The 21330-nt window shown below is 46.0% G+C and overlaps 1 protein-coding gene across 6 annotated transcripts in view; it reads left to right on the top strand.

Annotated features, from left to right (window-relative positions):
• The window catches only part of CTPS1 (CTP synthase 1), a 31662-nt gene extending 10338 nt beyond the window's left edge, over nucleotides 1-21324 (top strand). For all 6 annotated transcript variants that reach the window (XM_010862688.1, XM_010862690.1, XM_010862687.1 and 3 more), the window contains 14 exons: nucleotides 1924-2007; nucleotides 2488-2568; nucleotides 6206-6357; nucleotides 7786-7918; nucleotides 11004-11092; nucleotides 12208-12302; nucleotides 12975-13037; nucleotides 15279-15322; nucleotides 16475-16571; nucleotides 17723-17778; nucleotides 17877-17973; nucleotides 18518-18662; nucleotides 19249-19340; nucleotides 20629-21324. In XM_010862688.1, the coding sequence (XP_010860990.1) occupies nucleotides 1924-2007; nucleotides 2488-2568; nucleotides 6206-6357; nucleotides 7786-7918; nucleotides 11004-11092; nucleotides 12208-12302; nucleotides 12975-13037; nucleotides 15279-15322; nucleotides 16475-16571; nucleotides 17723-17778; nucleotides 17877-17973; nucleotides 18518-18662; nucleotides 19249-19333 (1221 nt within the window). In that variant the 3' untranslated portion in view covers nucleotides 19334-19340; nucleotides 20629-21324. The remainder of the gene's footprint in view (nucleotides 1-1923; nucleotides 2008-2487; nucleotides 2569-6205; nucleotides 6358-7785; nucleotides 7919-11003; nucleotides 11093-12207; nucleotides 12303-12974; nucleotides 13038-15278; nucleotides 15323-16474; nucleotides 16572-17722; nucleotides 17779-17876; nucleotides 17974-18517; nucleotides 18663-19248; nucleotides 19341-20628) is intronic.
• Nucleotides 21325-21330: the final 6 nt, after the last annotated feature.

The raw sequence follows: 21330 nt of genomic DNA, 5'->3' as shown, positions 1-21330 counted from the left end.
AGTCAGATCCCCACAGCTAGGACCCTGGTGGACAAGCCCACCTACTCACAGAACTTTCGGTTAGCTTTTATTGTGAGCTGGCAGCCAGTGATCACAAGGCATTTGGAGAAAGCATCAAGCATGCAAGAGACCAAAACAACAGAAGAAAATTAACTTAGAGGAAATTGAGGCTCTGCAGGGGTAGGAAAAGGAACCATCAGAAAAAGAAAAAGCAACATCTCATTAATATCCTCAGAATTAAGAGGAAATAAACTGCATCCATTAAATGGAGCCGGATATGTTAAGAAGAGAACATTCAAAGCACAGGAAAGAATTCTCGGAAATTAGAAATTAAATAGCAAGAATGAAAATTTAGGAGAGAGAAGGCTAAGGAAATACCCTATAAAGTAGAGCAGGAAGATCAGGAGAGAAAAGGCAAGGGACTTAGAGGTTGGTCTGGGACTTCTGATCCAAATAATGAGGTTTTTAAAAAATAGGAGAAATGGAGAGGCATGTGTAATGTGAACCAATCAGCCCACCTTCTGTTTCTGAAAATAGAACAGCCGTGCCCATTTGTGTTAAAACATCAGAGTTGAGTAGTTGTGACAGAGACTGTGTGGCCTACAAAACCTAAAATATTTATTGTCTGGCCTTTTATAGGAAAATTTTTCTGACTCCTGATCTAAAGAATTCAAGGAAATTTCCAGATAGGAGTTTTTAGATTGGAGGGCCTAGTTAATGCCCAGCCTATTAAATGAAAAATGACCCCCCACCAAGGGACATAGTTGTGACATTTTGAAATAATGGTGCAGAAATTCTAAAAATCTCTAAAGAGGAAAATCGAGAATCACTATGGCATTAGAGTTCTCAACAGCAGTCCTGAAAGCTAAAAGATAGTGAAGCTGTTTCCTTAAAAATTTTCAGGGAAAATGACTTCTAACTTAGAATTATATACCCAACAAATATATCTGCTAGAGGAGAATAATTTAGTATGTAGAAAACTCAGCATATCCACAAAATAAAACCAAAAAACCAACCAACGAAGCCAAATCATTGGAAAAGTCATGGCACGTGGATTAATTTGCACAGCGTCTACAGAGATGGGGGCTGCAGACACAAGGCAGGTACATGTAATAGGGGCAGGAAGTGAAAAGAGTGGGTTCCTGATCCAAAAGGGAAATCAGTAGAAAATGCCTCAAAATGTCAAGAAATAGCAGTGTAAAGCATAGGAGGAGGCTCATTCAAGGGTGAAGGACCTACTGTACGGCGTAGGGAGCTACATTATATATCTTGTAATTACAATGGGAAAGAATCTGAAAAAGTATACATGTATGTATGTGTGTACACACACATATGTATATATATGTATATAGTTATGTATGTATAAGGATATATCTGAGTCACTTTACTGTGCACTTGAAACTAACACAACACTGTAAATCAGCTATTGTTGTTTTGGTCGCTCAGTCATGTCCGGCTCTTTGCGACCCCATGGGCTGTAACTGGCCAGGCTCCTCTGTCCGTGGGATTTCCCAGGCAGGAATACTGGAGTGGGTAGCCATTCCCTTCTCCAGGGGATCTTCCCGACCCAGAGATCAAATCCACATTCCTGCACTGGCAGGCGGGTTCTTTACCGCTGAGCCACCAGAAAAATCATGTATACTCCAATTTAAAGAAAAAAGTGGAAGAGCAGCTGTCTCTCGGGTTTGGAAAGGCGAAGGGATAGATAGGACTGGTGCTGCTGCTCTTTGGACAAACCTTAAATGACTCTTTTACTGTAAAACATGCATGGGTGTAACCTTGACAATCTGAAAACTAGATGGGAGTTTAGGTAAATGGTCAAATTATCTATTTACGTATTAAAAGAGGTTGGGAGAAAAGTCATACTTGAAAGTCCCTTATCACAGAATAACTAACTTTTTTTTTTTTCCTCCTGTAAAATAGCCAAGTTCAACAGGGGAACAGAAGACTAAACCCACCCAGAACAGTGTTCGGGAACTCAGAGGGCTTGGGCTTTCCCCAGATCTGGTAAGATTTCCTGGTTACCTGGTTTCAGTGTGATCTTGTCTGTCTAATTAAGATCTGGCCTTCATGAAAGCGAAAACCTTTGTTTTCTTGGCCTGCGTGTAGTTAGCCGACGGTGGCCAAATAGAGTCAGTGCTTTGAACTGGGATGTGGTTTGCAAAAATTTCCCTACCTGGCATGTGTGAAGTTGTGTCTTCTCCTGCTATGCAGTCATTCATTCTCCTTTTCCTCCTGCCCAAGAGCAGTGGTTGAAGGAAACGCCAGTCAGCTCATTAATCTCTCTGTCAATTTGTCCTACTGCTCTTGCACATTTGTCCAACTTGGGATTTAGGAAGTTTTGAAAACAGGTAACATTTTTACAGTTTCTGTGCATTGTGCTAGGAGTTGACATTTTCATCCAGTGTAACAATGTGGTGTCTACTTTAATTTCAGTCCGGAGAAAAACCCAACTTTGTAACCCCTTCTGTCTCTCCACGTGTCTAGGTTGTGTGCCGGTGCTCAAATCCTCTTGACACGTCAGTGAAAGAGAAAATATCGATGTTCTGCCATGTGGAACCTGAACAAGTAAGTAGAAATTTCATCTTCTCATAAACCGTTTTTTGCTTCTAATTATCCTAGTCTCTTAACCAGTTTCATGGGGCTTATTGCTATTCCATAATTTGAGACAGGAGACTGTTCCCTAGAAGAACTGACACCCACAGGCCCTATAATTTTCCATCACCTTATCCCTGTGGTTCCCCAAATATCCTTTACCTGTCCTGTCTGTCCCAACTCCTATGGTTTGCTCCAGCCATGCCCAGCAGGTGTTCCCCTCCCTGGAAATAGGCCTGACAATCTCCCATTCCTCCTCATCCTTCGGAGCCCAACTAGGACACGGTATTGTCTGAGAAGCTTTACCTTCCAAACCTCCTCAAAACTCTGGGTGACCTGTGTGTCTCACAGGTCCTGCTGGTGAGCCTGTCATTGCCCCTTATTGTGGTTGTGTGTATCTGTTCCCGTGTGTGTGTGTGTGTGTGTGTTCGTTTTGTCTGTGTGTGTCTCCCCTCACAGACTGAGCTTTTTGAGGGCAAGGATCACTTTATTCAACTTTATATTCCTGGAGCCTGCTGTCTAAGTGTTGGAGGCTCTAGACATTTTTAAGTCTTTTTTTGTTACTTGTGCTAATGGCAGATACCTATGGTACAGGAAATTCAACATTTTGGAAGTTGATATATCTCAAGTGCATGGTACGGAAATTCCAGGGGTGGTGAGTTGGGATTGTAACTCTGGTCAGGTTTGGCTGACTTAGAGCAGAAGGAAGTTGAGGTCAGGGAACTTACGGTCGGGGTATGGATGGTTTGTTCTATTACTAGGTTGTTTGAGAATCAGAGGAGCCCAGCTGGCCTAGAGAGGAATGAGTGAAGCAACAGGGTTAAAATAAGAGAAATCCATTTACAAGACTTCTAGGAGTATGGAAAGTGAATATGAAAAAACGAAAGTAACTGTGCTGGCATTAGAGCCAATGAAGCAGAGGAAAGCCTTTGTCCATTAGAGGCAGCGGTCCTCTCCAGTCCACGACGGCTTGTGCTTCAGGGTGTGGGAGCAGCCGGAGGCTGGAGATCATTGTTCCTGGGTTGATGCCTGAGCCAGGAGCTCCATCTGAGGGATTCTGTTTCATACTAAGTGTGTGGAACGTCAGAATACTTTGATTGGTATAAACAGCCTTTTTTCATGCACTTCAGTTATTTTTTGTATTTCTGTCCCTGCAAGCCAAGGTAATTCAATTCTATAATAGAATAGGTTATTATTAAAATTGGAAGTGTTAGTCACTCAGTCGTGTCCGACTGTATGTAACCCCATGGACTGTAGCCCGCCAGGTTCCTCTGTCCATGGGATTCTCCAGGCAAGGATACCAGAGTGGGTAAGCCATTCCCTTCTCCAGGAGATCTTCTGGCCTAGGGATTGAACCTGGCTCTCCTGCATTGCAGGCAGTTTCTTTACCATCTGAACTGTGGCATTTTATTAAAAATGTAAAGGAAAGTTCCTTATATAGGGGACTTTAAAAAAATTCACAACTGTTGAGAAGCAGAAGTGTACATATGAAGCAAATTCCATCACACAGCTCATGCTGGGAGCCAGGGTTGCATGTAATTTAAAAATACAGATTTTTTTCCCCCTCCTCTCTTTTCATCTTAGAACTTTGCTGAAATTAGTCACTATTAAAAATGTGACAGGAGTTTCTGTATTTAAATTAGACCTTCACATTTTTTGCCTGTCTTTTAATTTTCTTACTGAGTTTTAGGAGTTCTTTATATATTTCGAGTGCAGGTCTTTTATCAGATACATCATTTGCATATTTTTTTCTCAGCTTGCGGTTTGTCTTTTCATTTTATTTTTCCTTTTTTAATTGAAGTACAATTGATTTACAGTGTCATGTTAGTTTCAGGTATATGTCTTTTCATTTTCTTAATGGTGTCTTTGGGAGCATAAAAGCTTTTATATTTTTGATGAACTCCCAGTTTATCAGTTATTTTCTTTATAGATTGTGCTTTTGGTGTCGTATCTAAGAACTCTGCTTAATCAAGGTCATGAAGATGTTCTGTGTTTTCTAAAAGTTTTATGATTTTAGGTCGTAACATGTACATAGATCTAGGATTCGTTGTAAGTTAATTTTTATGGATAGTAACTTCAGTAAAATTTGGAACTCATCTTTTTTGCATGGAGCTGTCTAGCTGTTCCAACTCCATTTGTTGAAAGATCAGTAATCTAGTTTTCTTTGTGAAGGTGGTTTATAGACTTTTTATCTTTGTGAATTGTGTTTTAGATTTATTTATAGGTATTCATAATTTTTATTACTATGTGAATGACATATTGTTAAAAAATTTAATTTCCTGATTAGATATGACCTATGTAGGGGGCTTCCCTGGTGGCTCAATGATAAAAAACCCACCTGCAGTGCAGGAGACATGGGTTTGATTCCTCGGTCGGGAAAATACCCTGGAGAAGGGAACGGCTACCCACTCCAGTATTCTTGCTTGGAGAATTCCATGGACAGAGGAGCCTGGCAGGCTGCAGCCCATGGGGTCACAGAGTCTGACACGACTGAGTGGCTAACACACATACACACATAGGAAACCCTGTTGACTTTTGCCTGTTGATCTCAAGCTTAGCAAGCTTACTAAACTTATTAGTTCTGATTGTTTGCCTGTAAGTTCGCTTGGTTTTTATGAATAAGCAATGTTATATGCAATTAGTGGCAATAGTTTCTTATTTTCCAATTCATATGCATTTTTTCTTATCTAATTGTAATGTCTCATATCTCTAATATATTGAATAGAAATAATGATAGTGGCCAGGTTGGCCTCTTTCAGACTTTACGTATTAAGTGACATTAAATATCAAGCCAAATGGTATTTGCTGTGGGTTTTTTATATTTTTACATTTTCCTCAATTTACTAAGAATTTTTATTATGAATTTGTATTAAATTTGGATCCACCAAGGTGATCCCCCCCGCCTTTTAATCTATTCCTGTAGTGAATTCTACTGTTAAATTCAAGTGGTGTGCAGTGCTGCATGGGCCTTTGAATTTTTAAAAGCTCACTTGGGAGTGATTTCAATGAAAGCCAATTTTTAAAACCATTGATCTTCGGACATTTGCTACCTGGACATGATTTTTTTAAAAACTAATTTGTGGTTTTGTTTATGAATTCTTGAGGATGTTTGCACCCATGTTCATAGAAGATTAGCCACTATCTGTTCTTAATTTATATTTTTTAGAAAGTTGACCTTTTCTGTGTTTTTCAAATTTAGAACAGTTATGTTCCCAAGGTCATAATACCTGCTGCTGCTGCTGCTAAGTCACTTCAGTTGTGTCCGACTCTGTGTGACCCCATAGACGGCAGACCACTAGGCTCTTCTGTCCCTGTGATTCCCCAGGCAAGAATACTGGAGTGGGTTGCCATTTCCTTCTCCAATGCATAAAAGTGAAAAGTGAAAGTAAAGTCGCTCAGTTGTGCCCTTAGCGACCCCATGGAGTGCAGCCTACCAGGCTCCTCCATCCATGGGATTTTTCCAGGCAAGAGTACTGGAGGGGGGTGCCATTGCCTTCTCCGATAATACCTGCTAGGAGACTGTATTTTCCCAAGGTCATAATGCCTGGTGGGAGCTGTCGGCTCAGTTTTTGTTCCTTTTCATGAATTAACTTTGCTCATTTTTAAACAGGTGATCTGTGTCCATGATGTCTCGTCCATCTACCGAGTCCCCTTATTGTTAGAGGAGCAGGGGGTTGTAGATTATTTCCTCCGGAGACTTGACCTTCCTATTGAGAGGCAGCCACGAAAAATGCTGATGAAGTGGAAAGAGATGGCCGACAGGTTTGCTTCTTAATAAGGACCTGGGAGTCTCAGCCTTATTTTTCCTTTTTTTGGGTGGAAGCTCAGGGAATTCAGCTCTTTCTTATGTGGTATCAGCTCACATTGGAAAGGCCTTCGTGGTAAGGGGTGTGAAGAAAGGATCTTGGCCAGCCCTCGCGTAGCTGCATCATGGATGAGGAAGTCCTGATAGAGCTGGCTCAGGTCACAGATGACACAGCTGTCCCCTTGTCTCCCGTGCAAACAGGCCTGCTTGTGGTGATGGGCTAGCACTGGTACCTGAGGCCCACATGGATGGCAGGACATGGCTGGAGAACTCCTGGGTGCTCCCAGGCATCTGAGCTGTGTTTGGGAACGTGCCCACCCCACACCACAAAAGGATCAGCAAGGATGTCCAGTCTTTTCTTTCTTCCTTTCTTTTTGTCACTGAATTTGGATTCTTATTTTTCGTGTCAGAGGAAAAGGATTTTTCAAATCATTCAGCTGCCAGTGATATTATCAGGCAGAAGAAAAGCTTTAGTTGGGTGTCTGTCATCAAAAATAAATACAGTTGCATGAAGCTGTTCAAGATCTGAATCAAACTAAAAACAGGAAGGCAGGGGGTTGAAACAGTGTTTTAAGAACCTCCCCTGCCTGCCGCTGTGGGTCGCTCTGGGCTGGAGGTCCTGTCCATGCCTGCCGCAGTGGGTTGCTCTGTGGGCTGGAGGTCCTGTCCAGTCTGTTCTTACTGCTGCTGTCACAGCTCATCAGTCTGGGGACTGGCCCACCACCCTGTTTGCCCCCTCACTCTGAGATGCTTACCCAGCACGTGACGGACCTTGGCCCCGCGCTGCCGAGCTCTGGGCGTGCACTGCTGCGGCCGCAGAGTCACCCCGACAGCACTAATCGGCATTTGCGGAGGGAGCGCGCCTGCCATTGCTCAGCCATCCTCATTTTCATTTTGACATTTTTCCCTTTCAGTCTATGTCCATTTGCTTGTATATCATTATGTGGCCACAAAAATAGCACACGGTTTTATGATCTTTCATAAAATATTATAAGCTTTTTTGTGTTACTGATTATACTTTATAATGAAAAAAACTTTAATGAGTATGGACTATTGTGTGGATGCCAATAATTGGACTGTTCCCTTCATCACATAACTCTTGTGAATTGTCTGTGTTTGTTAATCTTTTCATTAAAAAAATTTGGAGTAGATTTTGAAGCCATCTCTTGGAGGCGGGTTCCAAAATCTTACTTTCTTTACAAAGCCTGCCATGTTGATCTGAAACTTGCTTTGTCTTTACTGTTCTGTACATAGAACTCAGACAGTAGTTGCTCCTATCATATTTTTCTCAGACTTTTTTTTTTCCCTCTTTAAATAGTGATTTTCATCTCATGGAGGTACATATGGCCTGAGTAATTTGATATTTCTTGACCTTTGTGTGATAGATATGATCGCTTGCTGGAGACCTGCTCCATTGCCCTCGTGGGAAAATACACCAAGTTCTCAGACTCGTACGCTTCTGTCATTAAAGCTCTGGAGCATTCTGCACTGGCCATCAACCACAAACTGGAAATCAAGGTGAGCGGGGAATGCAGGTGCAGTGTGGTGTGGCATGGACACCTGCTTTGTATTTTTGGAGCTCAGAATTTCTTTTTAGAAATCAAAAAGATCTGTGGTCGACTCCTGGCTGGGAGAGCACAGTAGAGCATTTTTAGGAAATATGGGGCGATGTGGTCAGAGTAGAAGCCAAGAGGATGGACACCTGGATCTGAACATCAGGTGACTCCAGTGGTGAGGAGTCCTAGTGGCCAAGCATGTGGCATAGTTGCTGGCATCTGTCCAGTGTCCACCCCATGGAGCCAGGAGGTTTCTCAGTGACTTGTCTCCACTCGGTGAGTGGAGACTGGTGCCTGGAGCATGGGCAGTGCCTGGTGAACAGTGCTTACCGTGTTCTCTGGGATAAGCCAGGCAGAAGCTGAGCTGCTGGCATGTCAGGGCACAGCCCCTGCCCATCTCCTAGAGGTGGCGGAGGGTCAAGCAAGGTTCAGGGCAGGTCTTCCAGAGCCTAGTGGCAAAGCCGCAGAGTCTGTGTGAGCCTGGGCAGGTTACTTAGCTCTCTTTGGGCCTTAGTTTTGCCATCTTTATTTAAAAAATATATGGTCTTAGTTGCATCACGCAGGATCCTCCTTATGGTATGCAAACTTTCTATTTGGGGTGTGCAGGCTTAGCTGCTTTGAGGCATGTGGGATGTTAGTTACCTGACCAGGGATCGAACCTGTGTCCCCTGAATGGCAGAGTGGATTCTTAACCACTGGACCACCAAGGAAGTCCTGGTTTCCCCATCTTTGAAAAGGATTAGTGATGGTGCCTTAGTCACAGAGTTCTTTTTTTTTTTTTTTTGGAGTGGGTTGCCATTGCCTTCTCTGCTTCTTCTGGGACCCCTATAATTCGAATAGTGTGTTTGATATTGTCCCAGGGGTATCTGAGACTGTCCTCAGTTCTTTTCATTCTTTTTACTTTATTCTGCTCTTCAGAAGTTATTTCCAACATTTTATCTTACAGCTCACTGATTTATTCTTCTGCTTTAGATATTCTCCTATTGATTCCTTCTAGACTATTTTTAATTTCAGTAATTGTGTTATCTGTATATGTTTATTCTTTTATTTTTCTGGGGCTTTGTTAATTGATTCTTGCATTTTCTCTGTTCTGTTTTCAAGATTTTGGATCATCTTTACTATCATTATTCTTAATACTTTTTATAAGAATTGAGTGAGATCATGTGAAGTGCTTGGGAGTGTGTCTAGGGTAGAGGAAGTACTATATGGGTCAGCTCTTCCTGAAAACCTTCCACTTGTCCCTTTATACTTTTTTTCCCCAGCAAAGTATCTCCCACATAGAACTTTTCAGGAGGGGTCGGAAATTAGAAGTGAAGTTGGAGCCCAGTGCTGAGGGGCTGACTAGGCACAGAGCTGACGGCCCTGGGGAGCTGACCTCGCCCTTGGCACTTGGGTTGGCTTCCTGCTTTCCACTGGTTTCTCAGGATGAAAGTGAAGCTGCTTTCAGCTGGTGAGCAGGTTCCTAGAGGAGGAGCTGTTCTATGTGCTTTAAGAATTGTGGGATCTCCTTACCTTGCCTAGCCTTATTTTTTCACTAGTGTTTTCAGTCATTGATTCATTTTATCTCCTTGGAGGTACCCTGTGCCAATCATGTGTTAGATTGTGGAGGCTGAGAAGGGTGTCTGAGTCAGTGAGGTCTCTCAGGTTTGAAGGGAACATGCAGAAGAGGGGAGATCCTGCCTTGGTAGATACGTGAGGAGGGGTCTGTGGGCAGGTCTGGGAAGATAGATAAGGTCACAGGGAAGGGCATTCCCAAGAGCAGATAGCATTTATCCAAGGACTTGGAGGTGTGGGATGGTTGGGAGCTCAGTGGATGGGAGAAGTGTGAATTGGAGGGTGTCTGGAGAGAGGCTGGCGAGGGCCTAGCCATGAAATGTATCGACTGGGCCACTCCTGGTTTTTGCCCCCAGGTTCAGGGAAGTCACCACAGGGTATTGGGCAGGAAGGAGCAGGAAGATGAGCAAGGTAATAAAAAAGTGGGCAGAAGATTTGAACAGACACTTCCATAGAAGACACACGTGATATACATGAAAAGAGGCTGAATGCCTTTAGTTGTCAGGGAGATAAATGCAAATTAAGTCTCAGTGAGGTACCAACACGCACCCACCGAAGTGGCTAAGCGTGGCGGTGAGGACGTGGGGATGTAAACTGGTGCAGTTGCTCGAGAAAAGAGTCTGGCGGTTTCACATGAAGGTAAACACATGCCTTCTGTGTGACCCAGCCATCCCGCTCCTAGATATTTACTCAAGAGAAGTGAAAACATGTCCACCAAAAGAATGTATTTTTATACAAACGGACCAGTTAGTCATAACAGCTAAAATCTGGGAACAGCCCGAATGTCCAGGATGAGTCGGTGGATAAACATTATCATGTGGTGTATTCCTACAGTAGAAAAGTACCCAGTAGTAGAGAGGAATCAAGTCCGTGGTGATACACCACACCATGATGAATCTGAGAAATGGAAGGCTACCCAGTGCATAGTTCCATCTGTCTGAAGTTCTAGAGGAGGCAGACCCAGTGGTGACAGAACACAGACCCAGGATTGTCTGGAGCTGGAGGCAGGAAGGACGTTGTTTGCAGGGGGGCAGAGGGAATCATGGGGAACTTTCTATATCTTAATCAAGGTAGGGATCACTCCTTTGCAGGGGATAAAACTCAATGCAAGTCCACACTTAAAATGCTTGTGTTTCATTGTATGTAAGTTATACTTCAGCACAATCGAGGAGAATGAGAAGCCCCCTGGGAGGGGAGATGGACTGGAGGAGATGTCTTAAACAGAGGGGACACTTCAGGGTCTGCACCACTCGACTGAGTATAGATGGAGAGCCAAAGCTTAATGATTTGAGAAGGAAACTCATATTCTAAAATATAAGAAAGATGCTAAAGTTTATCTTTAAAAGATTAGTATGAATACATGAAAGTTATTTTTAAACTTTATTTTAAAATTAAGAAAGATGGAATGCTGTTCATGTTGTTTAGAGATCAGGAAAGAACGTGCTCAGGAGTCATGAGCCTGCTTCTTTTCTCTCCACTCTGACCGCCCCCAGTACATAGATTCCACGGACCTGGAGCCCAGCACCTTGCAGGAAGACCCAGTGCGCTACCATGAGGCCTGGCAGAAGCTCTGTAGTGCTCAGTAAGCAGAACTCTCTACCTTTGCTTTCAGGGGTTCGAGGTGTGTCTTAATGAATGCAGTGTGTGCTCTCTTGTGGTGGTAGATAATCTGATTTTAAATGTCTTTTAATTATTGACCCTGGAGGACTGAAGCCTCACAAAAATATAGCTTATCAGTTTTTTAAAAAGATATTTTTGATGTGGACCATTTTAAAGTGTTTGTGGAATCTGTTACAATATGGCTGTTTTTATGTTTTGGTGTTTTGGCCACAAGGCATGTGGGGATCTTGGCTCCCTGACCAGGGATCAAACCTGTACCCCCTGCATTGGAAGGTGAAGTGTTAACCACTGGACCACCAAGGAAGTTCCACAGCTTATTAGTTTAATTAATATGAAGCAAACTAGTTCTAAGTTCACTGATAATATTTACTGTATGCATCTTTAGATGAGATAAATCCTCTCTGGTGCCTCAAGTCTTATAGGAGCTCAGTTCCCCAGCCAAGGGTTGAACCCAGGCCATAGCAGTGGAAGTGCTAAATCCTAAGCACTAGATCACCAGGGGATTCTCTGGATGAGGCTTATAAAAGGTTTTTCCTTCAGACCATTTGATGAGGACTCATCAGTAGGATTTCATAAATAGGTTTTTTTTTTTCCCCTGGCAGCTATTATCTAATATTAACAGTAAAAAAATCAGTAAGAATTTCTGGTTCCCTAGATAAGTTGAATGTTACAGAGCCATACAGCTATAGTTAGTGTGGCGCTGACTGACCAGGAAAGGCCCCCTTCCTACTTGGCGAGCTAAGGGTTAAACAAACAACAAAAAAAAAATATTGCAGACTTAGGGAAGAATCCCTGCCTGGGACAAATACTGCGCAGTAGTGGTATTACAGTTACGTATGCCATCTTTTTTTCCTGGTTATAAGCATTTTCTTGATGTTACTAAGAAGGAGAGTGGATGCTTTTCTGTGCATTTTCCAAGTCCATAGTGTTTCTACAAGTCATGGGCAGGATTGAAATCACAGTCCTCAGAGCTGGAGTGACTTCGGGGCGTCAGTGTCTTGGAGGTGACTCCTCGAGTGGTTTCTGGGAGCTGGACTTGGTGGAAAGGGGCTACCTGTGGTGTGCTCTCTTGCACAGTGGCGTGCTGGTTCCAGGAGGATTTGGTGTCCGAGGGACTGAAGGAAAAATCCAAGCCATCTCCTGGGCTCGGAAACAGAAGAAGCCTTTTTTGGGTAAGGAGTAGGAAAGATAAGAAAAAGTGCCCCGTGGGCCTGTAAATAAACAGAGATTATCAAAGTCAAACATAAATGCTGTCTCTCCAGATAGCAGCTCAAGCAGAAGAAGCCTTTGGGTTCTGTTTTTGAGAAATTTAAACTCCTCTTTAAAATGAACCTTTTAAACTTGAGCTCCATGTCATTGTTATGGACTTCTGAGAGAATGAAATAGCAATTAGGAAATCTTGTCCATTTACTGAAACCAGCTGTTTGGCAGGACATGTGAGACTGGGTTTCATATCCTTGTTTGGAACACCAGCTGTCTGATTGGGCAGAGTGATTTTGGATGCTTCCTGTAAATTTCAGTCATATTCAGCATGATCCATTTTAAGTGGGAACTTAATGAGAGAGGATAAGAAAACTTGAATTTTAAAGTACCGAAGAGAATATTATTTATGTCTAAGATCACATGACTCTAAAACCTGAAATCTTCCTATACACTTAAACCCCATGTTTGAAATCTGTTACAGATAAAACATAGCAGGGGGTTGCATGTTTATAGCAGAAAATGATGAGAATTTGTCATTGGAATTCTGTGAACAGTCAGGATGCCGAGTCCACGTAGGCGGGTTGGAAGTGTGGGGACTCCCTTTTCAATGAAGTTTCATTTGCTTTCCCTCCATCTGGAAGGTGTGTGCTTAGGAATGCAGTTGGCAGTGGTTGAATTTTCAAGAAATGTGCTGGGATGGCAAGGTAAGTGTCTACTTAAAAATGTGTAAAATTCTCACTGGAATGTTCCTGGTGCCTGTTGGGTGGTGGGGGCCCTGGAGGCCAGGCTTGGTTTCCCAGTATCTCACAGCCACAGCGAAGGGAAACGGCTGAATGTATCAACAGAAAATACTCTGCCCTCCTCCAGGGGAACCAGTAGCCACTGGAGGAGGGAGCATGGTGAGCCGCTCGCCTCTGCCCTTGCGCCTTTCTCTGGAGATGCCCACACTCCCGTCACCATGGCTGTGGACCCTGAACTGGTGCACGGCAAGGAAACTAACTCTGGCCAGTGTGAGCCTGTGCAAATATTATGAACTTGGGCTGTGGAGTTGATTAGACCTGGCCTCAAATTTTGCCTTTCTTTTTTTTCTTTTTTTTAATTTATTTGGCTGCCCCAGGTCTTAGGGAATTCCCAGGTGACTCAGTGGTAAAGAACCCACCTGCCAATGTGGGAGATGCAGATTTGATCCCTGGGTCAGGGAGATCCCCTGGAGGAGGAAATGGCAACCCACTCTAGTATTCTTGCCTGGAAAATCCCATGGACAGAGGAGCCTCGGGGGCTACAGTCCATGGGGTCGCAAGAGAGTCGGATAGGACTGAGCAGTCATGCACGCCCTCCGGGTCTTAGTTGCTGCAAGCGGGATCTTTAGTTGCAGTGTGTGGGATCTAGTTCCCTGACCAGGGATCAGAACCGGGCCCCCTGCACTGGGAGTGTGGAGTCTTAACCACTGGGTTACCAGGGAAGTCCCTTTATCACTGTGAGTGATCTTAGCCTTTCTGAACCTCTGTCTCTTCTGTAAATGGAGGTAGTAGCGGTAACCCGCTTCACTTGGTTGTAGGAGCTGAATGAAATGATACCTGTAGATGGTCCCAGCACAGTGCCTGGCAGTAGGAAACACTCGCCAGTGTTGGCTCGGTGCCCGCTGACTGCATTGCTGCTTCCAGACCACCAGCAGCTCAGTGGCTTCCAGCGGTGGTTTCCTGTTTCTCAGTGTTCTGTGGTCTGAGTGGACTCAGTGTGTGGTTTTCTGCTCAGTGTGTGGTGTGTCTGAACTCAGCCTGCCCCACTTTCGCCTCTGCCCGGCAGAGGTAGAGGGACAGTCTCATTGTCCACCAGTTCAGCCGAGCTTCCTCAGGGCGTGGCGACCACCTGGCTCCCGAAATGACAAGCCCGCTGTGTAGGCCCTTACCAGGAGTCCCATGGCTGAGCCATCATTGGAGGGGGGAGGGGACCACACGTGGCGTGAATCCTGGGGCACAGTGACCCCATCGCGGCCACCGGACCTGTATATGTTCTAAGCAGAATGAGCAAAGTTACCTGAGGAATAGAACCCAGCCTGGCTTTACCAAATACGAGGGGTTCCCAGTGGCCAGCTCACTGTTAGGTCATGTCACAGATTTTCACAGGAACCCGAGGAGGCAGCAGCTCAGTTCTGTAGGTAGCGCGGCCCTGGTGCTGGCTTCGGAGCTCTGTCCTACCACCTACGACTTGAGGTGGCCCTCGGGCGCCCTGAACCCCTGCACGGCCATCACCTCCTGCTGCTGCACCCACTGGGGTCCCCAGGTGGGTGGGTGACCTGGAGATGAGCTTCCCTGCATCTGAGACCTGGCCCCAGGTTAGGCCCCGGAGGAGGATGAAACCTCGCATGATGCACAGAAAGAGCAAGCAGACAGATGGTGCCAGGTTCTTTCTGTTTTAGTCTTCAGTGCTTTCCCTTATAGTCAGATGGTAAATTCAGTAAAGGATAGAAAGGATATTTGGGTTTTGAAATTAGTTAATTTTTGATTTAGCTCTTGAGTCGGGCAGTTGGGTAGTACAATGTGTAAGATGCTGAGGATGAAAGAAACGTAGAAGAAACTGTATTTGCACATCAAAGAGAGAGACTGGGAGAGAGATACAGTCTGAAACAACAGGTGGAAAAAGAGAGACAGTCTAAGAGCCATCAAAAGGATGTACTATCTAAGTAAAGATTATCAGGTTATGCCATTGATTTGATTTCGCCATTTTGTACAGCTTGACTTCCCAGAGCGTTACAGATACAATGGGGAACAATTCAGCTTTGTCTGTTGAGTGCCCTTGTGTCTTGAAAATGTTATCCCTGGTTTTGGTTCTGGTCACTGAATAAGCTGAGGAGGGAATTTGTGACTTAGAGCTTAGGAATGAAACTGTTAAATAATCTGTTTGGTTGTAACTATTTTTGTAACAAAAGTATTTTGGTTTTTCAGATGCCAATTCTACAGAGTTTGACCCCAACACCAATCATCCCGTGGTGAGTCCTGTGTCTGGAGCATCTGGAAGGGTGTGGAAGGGATGTTATGAGTGTGATTGAGGGCTGGAGATGGGAAATGAGACCACTGGGTTCATTCTGGAGAACCCTGAGCACCTGGGCTTGCAGATGTCCCAGCTAGGAAGGAAGAACTTCCTGTTTCCATCGTGTGGTTTCTCACTGCTCTTCCCAGTTAGCTGCAGGAAGTTTTTAAGACAGGTGCCACTTCAGCCAGCTGGGGGTGGCAGTAGGGGTTCCTGATTAAGTAATTCTCAGGAACACTCTAGAACAATATTGACATGAAACACTTATTGGGCATTTATTACATACCAGGCACTTGCTCACTTCTTTGTATCACAATCCCCAGCAACCCTGGGAGATGGCCGCCTTAGTAAAGAACTGCTGGAACTTAGGACTGATTGTTTGACTTGGGCCCAAGCCCCAGGAGGCCGGCATTCCTCGTGTTAAATCTCCCATCAGAGGAATGTGGCTCATGGAGGGCAGACAGTGCCTTCATTCATCACCGAATCCCCAGCCCAGGCGTGACGGGCCTGTTTGATATCAAGGATGTTGTGATAAACAGGATGGACAAGACTCTTGACCTCAGGGTACTTAAACAGCATTAGTATGTGTTTTGTTTACCTGAAATTGAACTTTGCTGATAATCAGACCTCAGGGAGAAAAGAACAAAGGTTTTGAGACGTGGAACCTCGGGGAGGTGGGGGAGCCCAGAAAAGGTCCTCTCAGTCCCGCAGACATTCACCAAGCTCCTCCCGGTTCCTGGCCAGCCTTATAAGAGCATCCCTTTCCTTCAAGCAGCTGTCAGTCTAGTGAAGGAGACGTGTGATAACATGTCTGGTCTCGTATCCACGCTACTGTGTCAGTCTTTATTAGAACAGGCCCTTGGGGTCCAAAGTACCAGGGCAGGAATGGCCAGGGCAGGGGTCAGCAATGTCCAGTCCTGCGACTCAGGAGGACAGGCTGAAGGGTGAGATGCTTACCCAGAAAAGGTTTAAGAATGGCCATCAGGAGACATTTTCCTCTGACAATAATCTCTTCTAAGGAAAGGCTGGACCTTCTTGCAGGCTGTCTTCACTCAGTGCGGGCGGTCTGTCAGGGTTTGGTAGCACATGTTTGTTTTTGGAACATCTCCAGGTCATAGACATGCCGGAACACAACCCTGGCCAGATGGGTGGAACCATGCGGCTGGGCAAGAGGAGAACTCTGTTCCAGACCAAGAACTCCGTCATGAGTAAGAGCGGCCTCCCTCCAGCCCAGCCTCCCGGATGCATGTCCCGGTTCTATAGCCAGGCCGGCATTTACAGCTTTGTTCTTACTTTGGAAGTTCTTTACTTCTTTCCCAGTGACATAGCCTAAGTTAGCACCATGCTCATAGGTCACAGGCAGTACAGCTGGGGATCTGGGGGAACTTTGGGTGTGGATCACTCATCAGAATGAGTCGCTTAGGGGAAATCCATGGCAGTTTTACTTTCCTGTCTTACTAGGTCAAAGTGGATAAAACTGCTGATGTCGAGCACTTAAATGGCAGATGTCGAGCACTTGTCTTACAGAAATGGCAGTTTCACCTGGCTCAACCTAAATAGATTTTATTCTAGACGTACTAACATAACGTGAACTTCCCTGGCGGCTTAGTGGTAAAGGTTGTGCCTACCAGTGCAAGAGATGTGGGTTCAGTCCCTGGGTCTGGAGGATCCCTTGGAGAAGGAAATGGCAACCCACTCCAGTATTCTTGCCTGGAAAATCCCATGGACAGAGGAGCCTGGCTGGCTACGTGGGGTTGCAGAGTCGGACATGACTTAGTGACAAACAACAGCAATAACTAACATATGCTGAAGATTTAGGGGAAATTTAAGATATTTAAGAATTACTGGATTGGATTTGCTTCTTCTTCCACTGGGAAAACTCTGCCATTGTTGGCAGAGCACCTATACATCTGTCTGGGGTGTGGAGGCAGCGTAATTTGAGTCACTTGAGTAGGTGGTCATCCAGTCCTCTGGCTCTAAGGTCCTGTGGTTTAGGGGTCTCACTTGGCTCTGGGAATCCACCTGTTGGCAAATGCCACTCTTGTTCCCAGGGAACAGCAGGCGCTGGGTGACCTTAGTGGCTCTGACTTAACCCTGGTGTCGCTGTAGTCACGTGTGAGGGATGGTGGTGAAAGTCCGTTTCTGTTAGTTTTTCTTGGTTGCAAAGAATCAAAAGCCGAAGAATTCATCTGAATTGTGCTGCTAGAGCAGGCAGTGGGGATTGGCAACAAAGTCACAGAAATAACCTTCAAAGGGCCTGGCCGTGTAGATGAGAATAGGTAACCTGGGCGGGAGGATGTGGTGTGAATAGACGCCTTTGTGAAATCAGGGTCCTTCATGTCACGTGGGTTTTCCCCAGGGAAACTCTACGGAGATCCAGATTACCTGGAAGAGAGGCACCGCCACAGGTTTGAGGTGAGGATGTGAGCTCTGTGACCTTTGACATTTTCTCCTTTCTGTTACTCTGGAAACACAGCTGAGAGCCCAGCAAAACTGTTCTTCATGCTTCACAGGTGAATCCAGTCTTGAAAAAGTGTTTGGAGGAGCAAGGCTTGAAGTTCGTCGGCCAAGATGTTGAAGGAGAGAGAATGGAAATTGTGGAGCTGGAAGGTGCTTGCTCGGGCGGTTGTGTTTAGTGGGAAACTTAGGTTTTCTTGGCATGTGGGAAAGACACAGTAATATAAATTGTTGCCCTTGATCTCACCAGATCAGGCAGCCGTGCCACCTGGGGAGGGGAGGGCTCTTGGGGACAAGGTTCTGGAGCCCTGGGGGACTCAGCCTCCCACCAAGGCCTTCCTTAGGCAGCTGCTTGACCTCTGGCTTCAGGTCCTCGTTCTCCAGAATGAGAGCTCGAACTTGGTACCAGAGTCTAATCTCACGTGACCTGCAGGACTCAGTCCTGTTCCAATCAGGGAGCTGGGGTGTGGGGGTGAGGATCGGGTGGCAGAACCTGGAGAGGAGGGGTCACCTTCGTCTGCAGGTGGAGGGCATCATATCTCCCGTGCTTTGTGATTGCCTCTACCCAGGCTCCAGATAAGTTGTTTTCAGATCATTTTAGGGTCTGCAGAAACGTGGATCATTCGAGATTTTTTTCCATCTTCCACACGTTCTGCGGACACACGGTGAAGCTGGCTCTTCTGCACTTCTGTTTCAGATCATCCCTTTTTCGTCGGAGTGCAGTATCACCCTGAGTTTCTGTCCAGACCTATCAAGCCTTCCCCACCGTACTTTGGTCTCCTCCTAGCCTCCGTGGGGAGGCTCCCACATTACCTCCAGAAAGGCTGCAGGCTCTCGCCCAGGTGAGGTCGCGCTCCCCTAGTCCCTTGGGAGGTCACTGATTGCTTACAGAGAGCCGTCCCCACACCATCGGTGATGAGCAAAGCCACAGGACTGGGGAGCCTTGCTGGGACCCTACTTCTCATACTGACACACAAGCATCCTCTACTTCCCTGGGGTTTTCTCAGGCTGCTTTTGTGCCACCCCTGGCCTTACCCCCCGGCATGGAGGCCATGTCCCCCCTCTGCAGCACCTGGGCTCCAGGATCCCATCTCGGCCCTGTGGCCTGTGGAGAACTGTGTTTTTTTCACGGGGAGGTTGAGGGGTTGCCTCGGCCACAGCCCGGGGGGATTTCATGTGCCACTGCTGTGTTGGTTGGGAACAACCCTGTCTTGGTGGGTCCCTAACCATCATGACTGAGATATAAAGCGAATGTATGTCTTTCATAACAAGAAGAAAATCCCTCTGCAGCTTTCTGCTAAATATATAATGTCTTTGATTTCTGCTGTGAGCAAGCATCCCTTTGTGGGTGCTGTGGTGGCTGCAGAATCAGGGAAGTAAAGCGAGTGTTTGGTGGAAGCCGATGAATAAACCATCTGAATTCTACAGGGACACCTACAGTGACAGAAGTGGAAGCAGCTCCCCTGACTCTGAAATCACTGAACTGAAGTTTCCTTCAATAAACCATGACTGATGGTAACTAAGTGATACTTTGAAACTTGTTTTCTTTTAAATGGTGGTGACACCAGAATCCTAAGAGCATCATGAAAGTTCAGTGTTGAAAGATTGTATCTGCCAGAGGATGTAAGTGGTCAGATCATGGTGGGCATCAAATGGGTGAGGACCCAGCCCCCCAGTTAGAGTACGTCTACCCACCCTGCTCTGGGGACTCCACTGGGGTGACACCAGGCACAGGGCAATTGTTGTCTTGCTGATTGCTGCTTTCAGGTGCCAATCTGACCTAACCTGGGGGAACTGGATTCTTAGAGCCATGTTATTTCATGTAGCCATAAACTTGGAGATCTTGAAGGAGGTGACAGGTGTGACAACATGCTGTCATTTCTGCAGACCCTCAAGTTTTCACCAGAAAGTGCTTTAAAACCAATACATACAACACTTTTGTGTTGCTTGCTTATTCTGGAAGTCCATTAAAATCAGAGCAGTTATTGGACAAACTTGGAATGTTTGTCTTTTGTGACCAGTTGGAAAGTTTATAAAGTGTAGTAGCTGTGGGCAGCTGCCGAGAATTGTCTAAAATCCCATGAAGCTAACTGCGTGAACGCTCGGCAGAAATACCTGCTCAGAAGGGGGCTGGGGTGTCAGCCGGGCGTCTGGGGGGTCTAAAGGAGAACCAGGGGTGTGCGGGGGGTCCCACCACAGGGAAGCTGAGGTCCTGCCTCAGGCATGGGAAGGCGGCCTCCCCGAATCCTGCACACTTTGCCTTCCCCACCAGGGGACCTCTCCACTGGCAGTGTGGTCTCTTGGGCATGCGGTCGTGCTGAGCAGCCGCTTGGCCTGTGATGACCGTAGCCACGTGGGCAGGCGCAAGAAGGAGGTCCGAATCGGGGGTGGGGGGTAGTTGGTTGCCTTCTCTGCCAGGTGAGCATTTAGCACTCATGTATTCATTAATCTTCACCAGATAGTTACTGCCCTGGAAAGAAAGGAACCTTTGTTAACGGTACAGGGGCAGATACTTGGTCAGTTACATGGAGTTTCTACCTGCCTCCCCAAGTGGAGATCCCCTGTGAGTGGCACCATGGGGAGACTGGCGCAGTGCAAAACGCTGCTTGTGTTGGGGCAGAGGTGGAGTCCATGTGCTTCTGTAGGAATCCCAAATTTAGCTTCTCATGATTCAAGTTAGGCTCCTAATACTGGTCCTCACTGAAAGCCAGGCAGTTTACCACAGCAGCTGACAGCAAATCCTCACTTTTCTATTTTAACATGCATCCTATAATTAATTGCTCAATTTTTTTTTTTTTTTTTTAACAGGGATAATTCTTGAAGAGAGCCTTTGGACTTCAGGAGTTTACAGCTTTGATTTTACACTCAGCTTTTGACACTTCCTTTAAATTATGTTTTTATTGAGACTATTTTATTCTGGGGGAAGGGATTCGGGGAGGCCATGACTTGATGTCCTGCCGTGTGTCCCAGCTCCCGCGTGGCGTGCTGCTGGATGTCCCGTGCTCTCCTCTGCGGTCCTCGAGCCTCGGGTGAGAGGCAGGACGTCGGGGCCGAGTGGGTGAGGGCCGGGTGCCGGGGTAGCCCTTGGTCATGGAGCTTCTGTGGCCACCCTGCATCCTTGTGGCTTCGCGTGTGCAGCTGCTCCTTCCCCTGAGGCCGTTATACGAGGTGTGCCATACTGCCTAGTGGCCGTGGAGGGGCGAGTCGAGCTGTGCTCACGACCCGGTGCAGGAACCCATGGGCACCCCTTGCCACGAGGAAGAGGGAAACCAGAGACAGAGCGTCGGCTCCGTCCTGTGCTGGGGCTTCTCTGTGGCAACCACGGCTAGGGTTTGCTCAGGACCGTCAGTTTGGCGTCACACGAGACAAGAACTGTCTCCCTGAAGTCTGAGTGTGTTGAATCCCTGTCCTCTGGCTGCGAGTCCCCTCTGGAATCACTCCTTGCATCAAGGGGTCACTTAACAATGAACAAAGGATCTTTTCGGGACACTCCCTCTAAACCTCTCTCTT

The sequence above is a fragment of the Bison bison genome, unplaced genomic scaffold, assembly GCF_000754665.1.
Source record: "Bison bison bison isolate TAMUID 2011002044 unplaced genomic scaffold, Bison_UMD1.0 scf7180017864484, whole genome shotgun sequence".
Taxonomy (NCBI): Eukaryota; Metazoa; Chordata; class Mammalia; order Artiodactyla; family Bovidae; genus Bison; species Bison bison.
The sequence above is the reverse complement of the archived record's forward strand: the minus strand, read 5'-3'. Positions and strand labels throughout refer to the sequence as shown.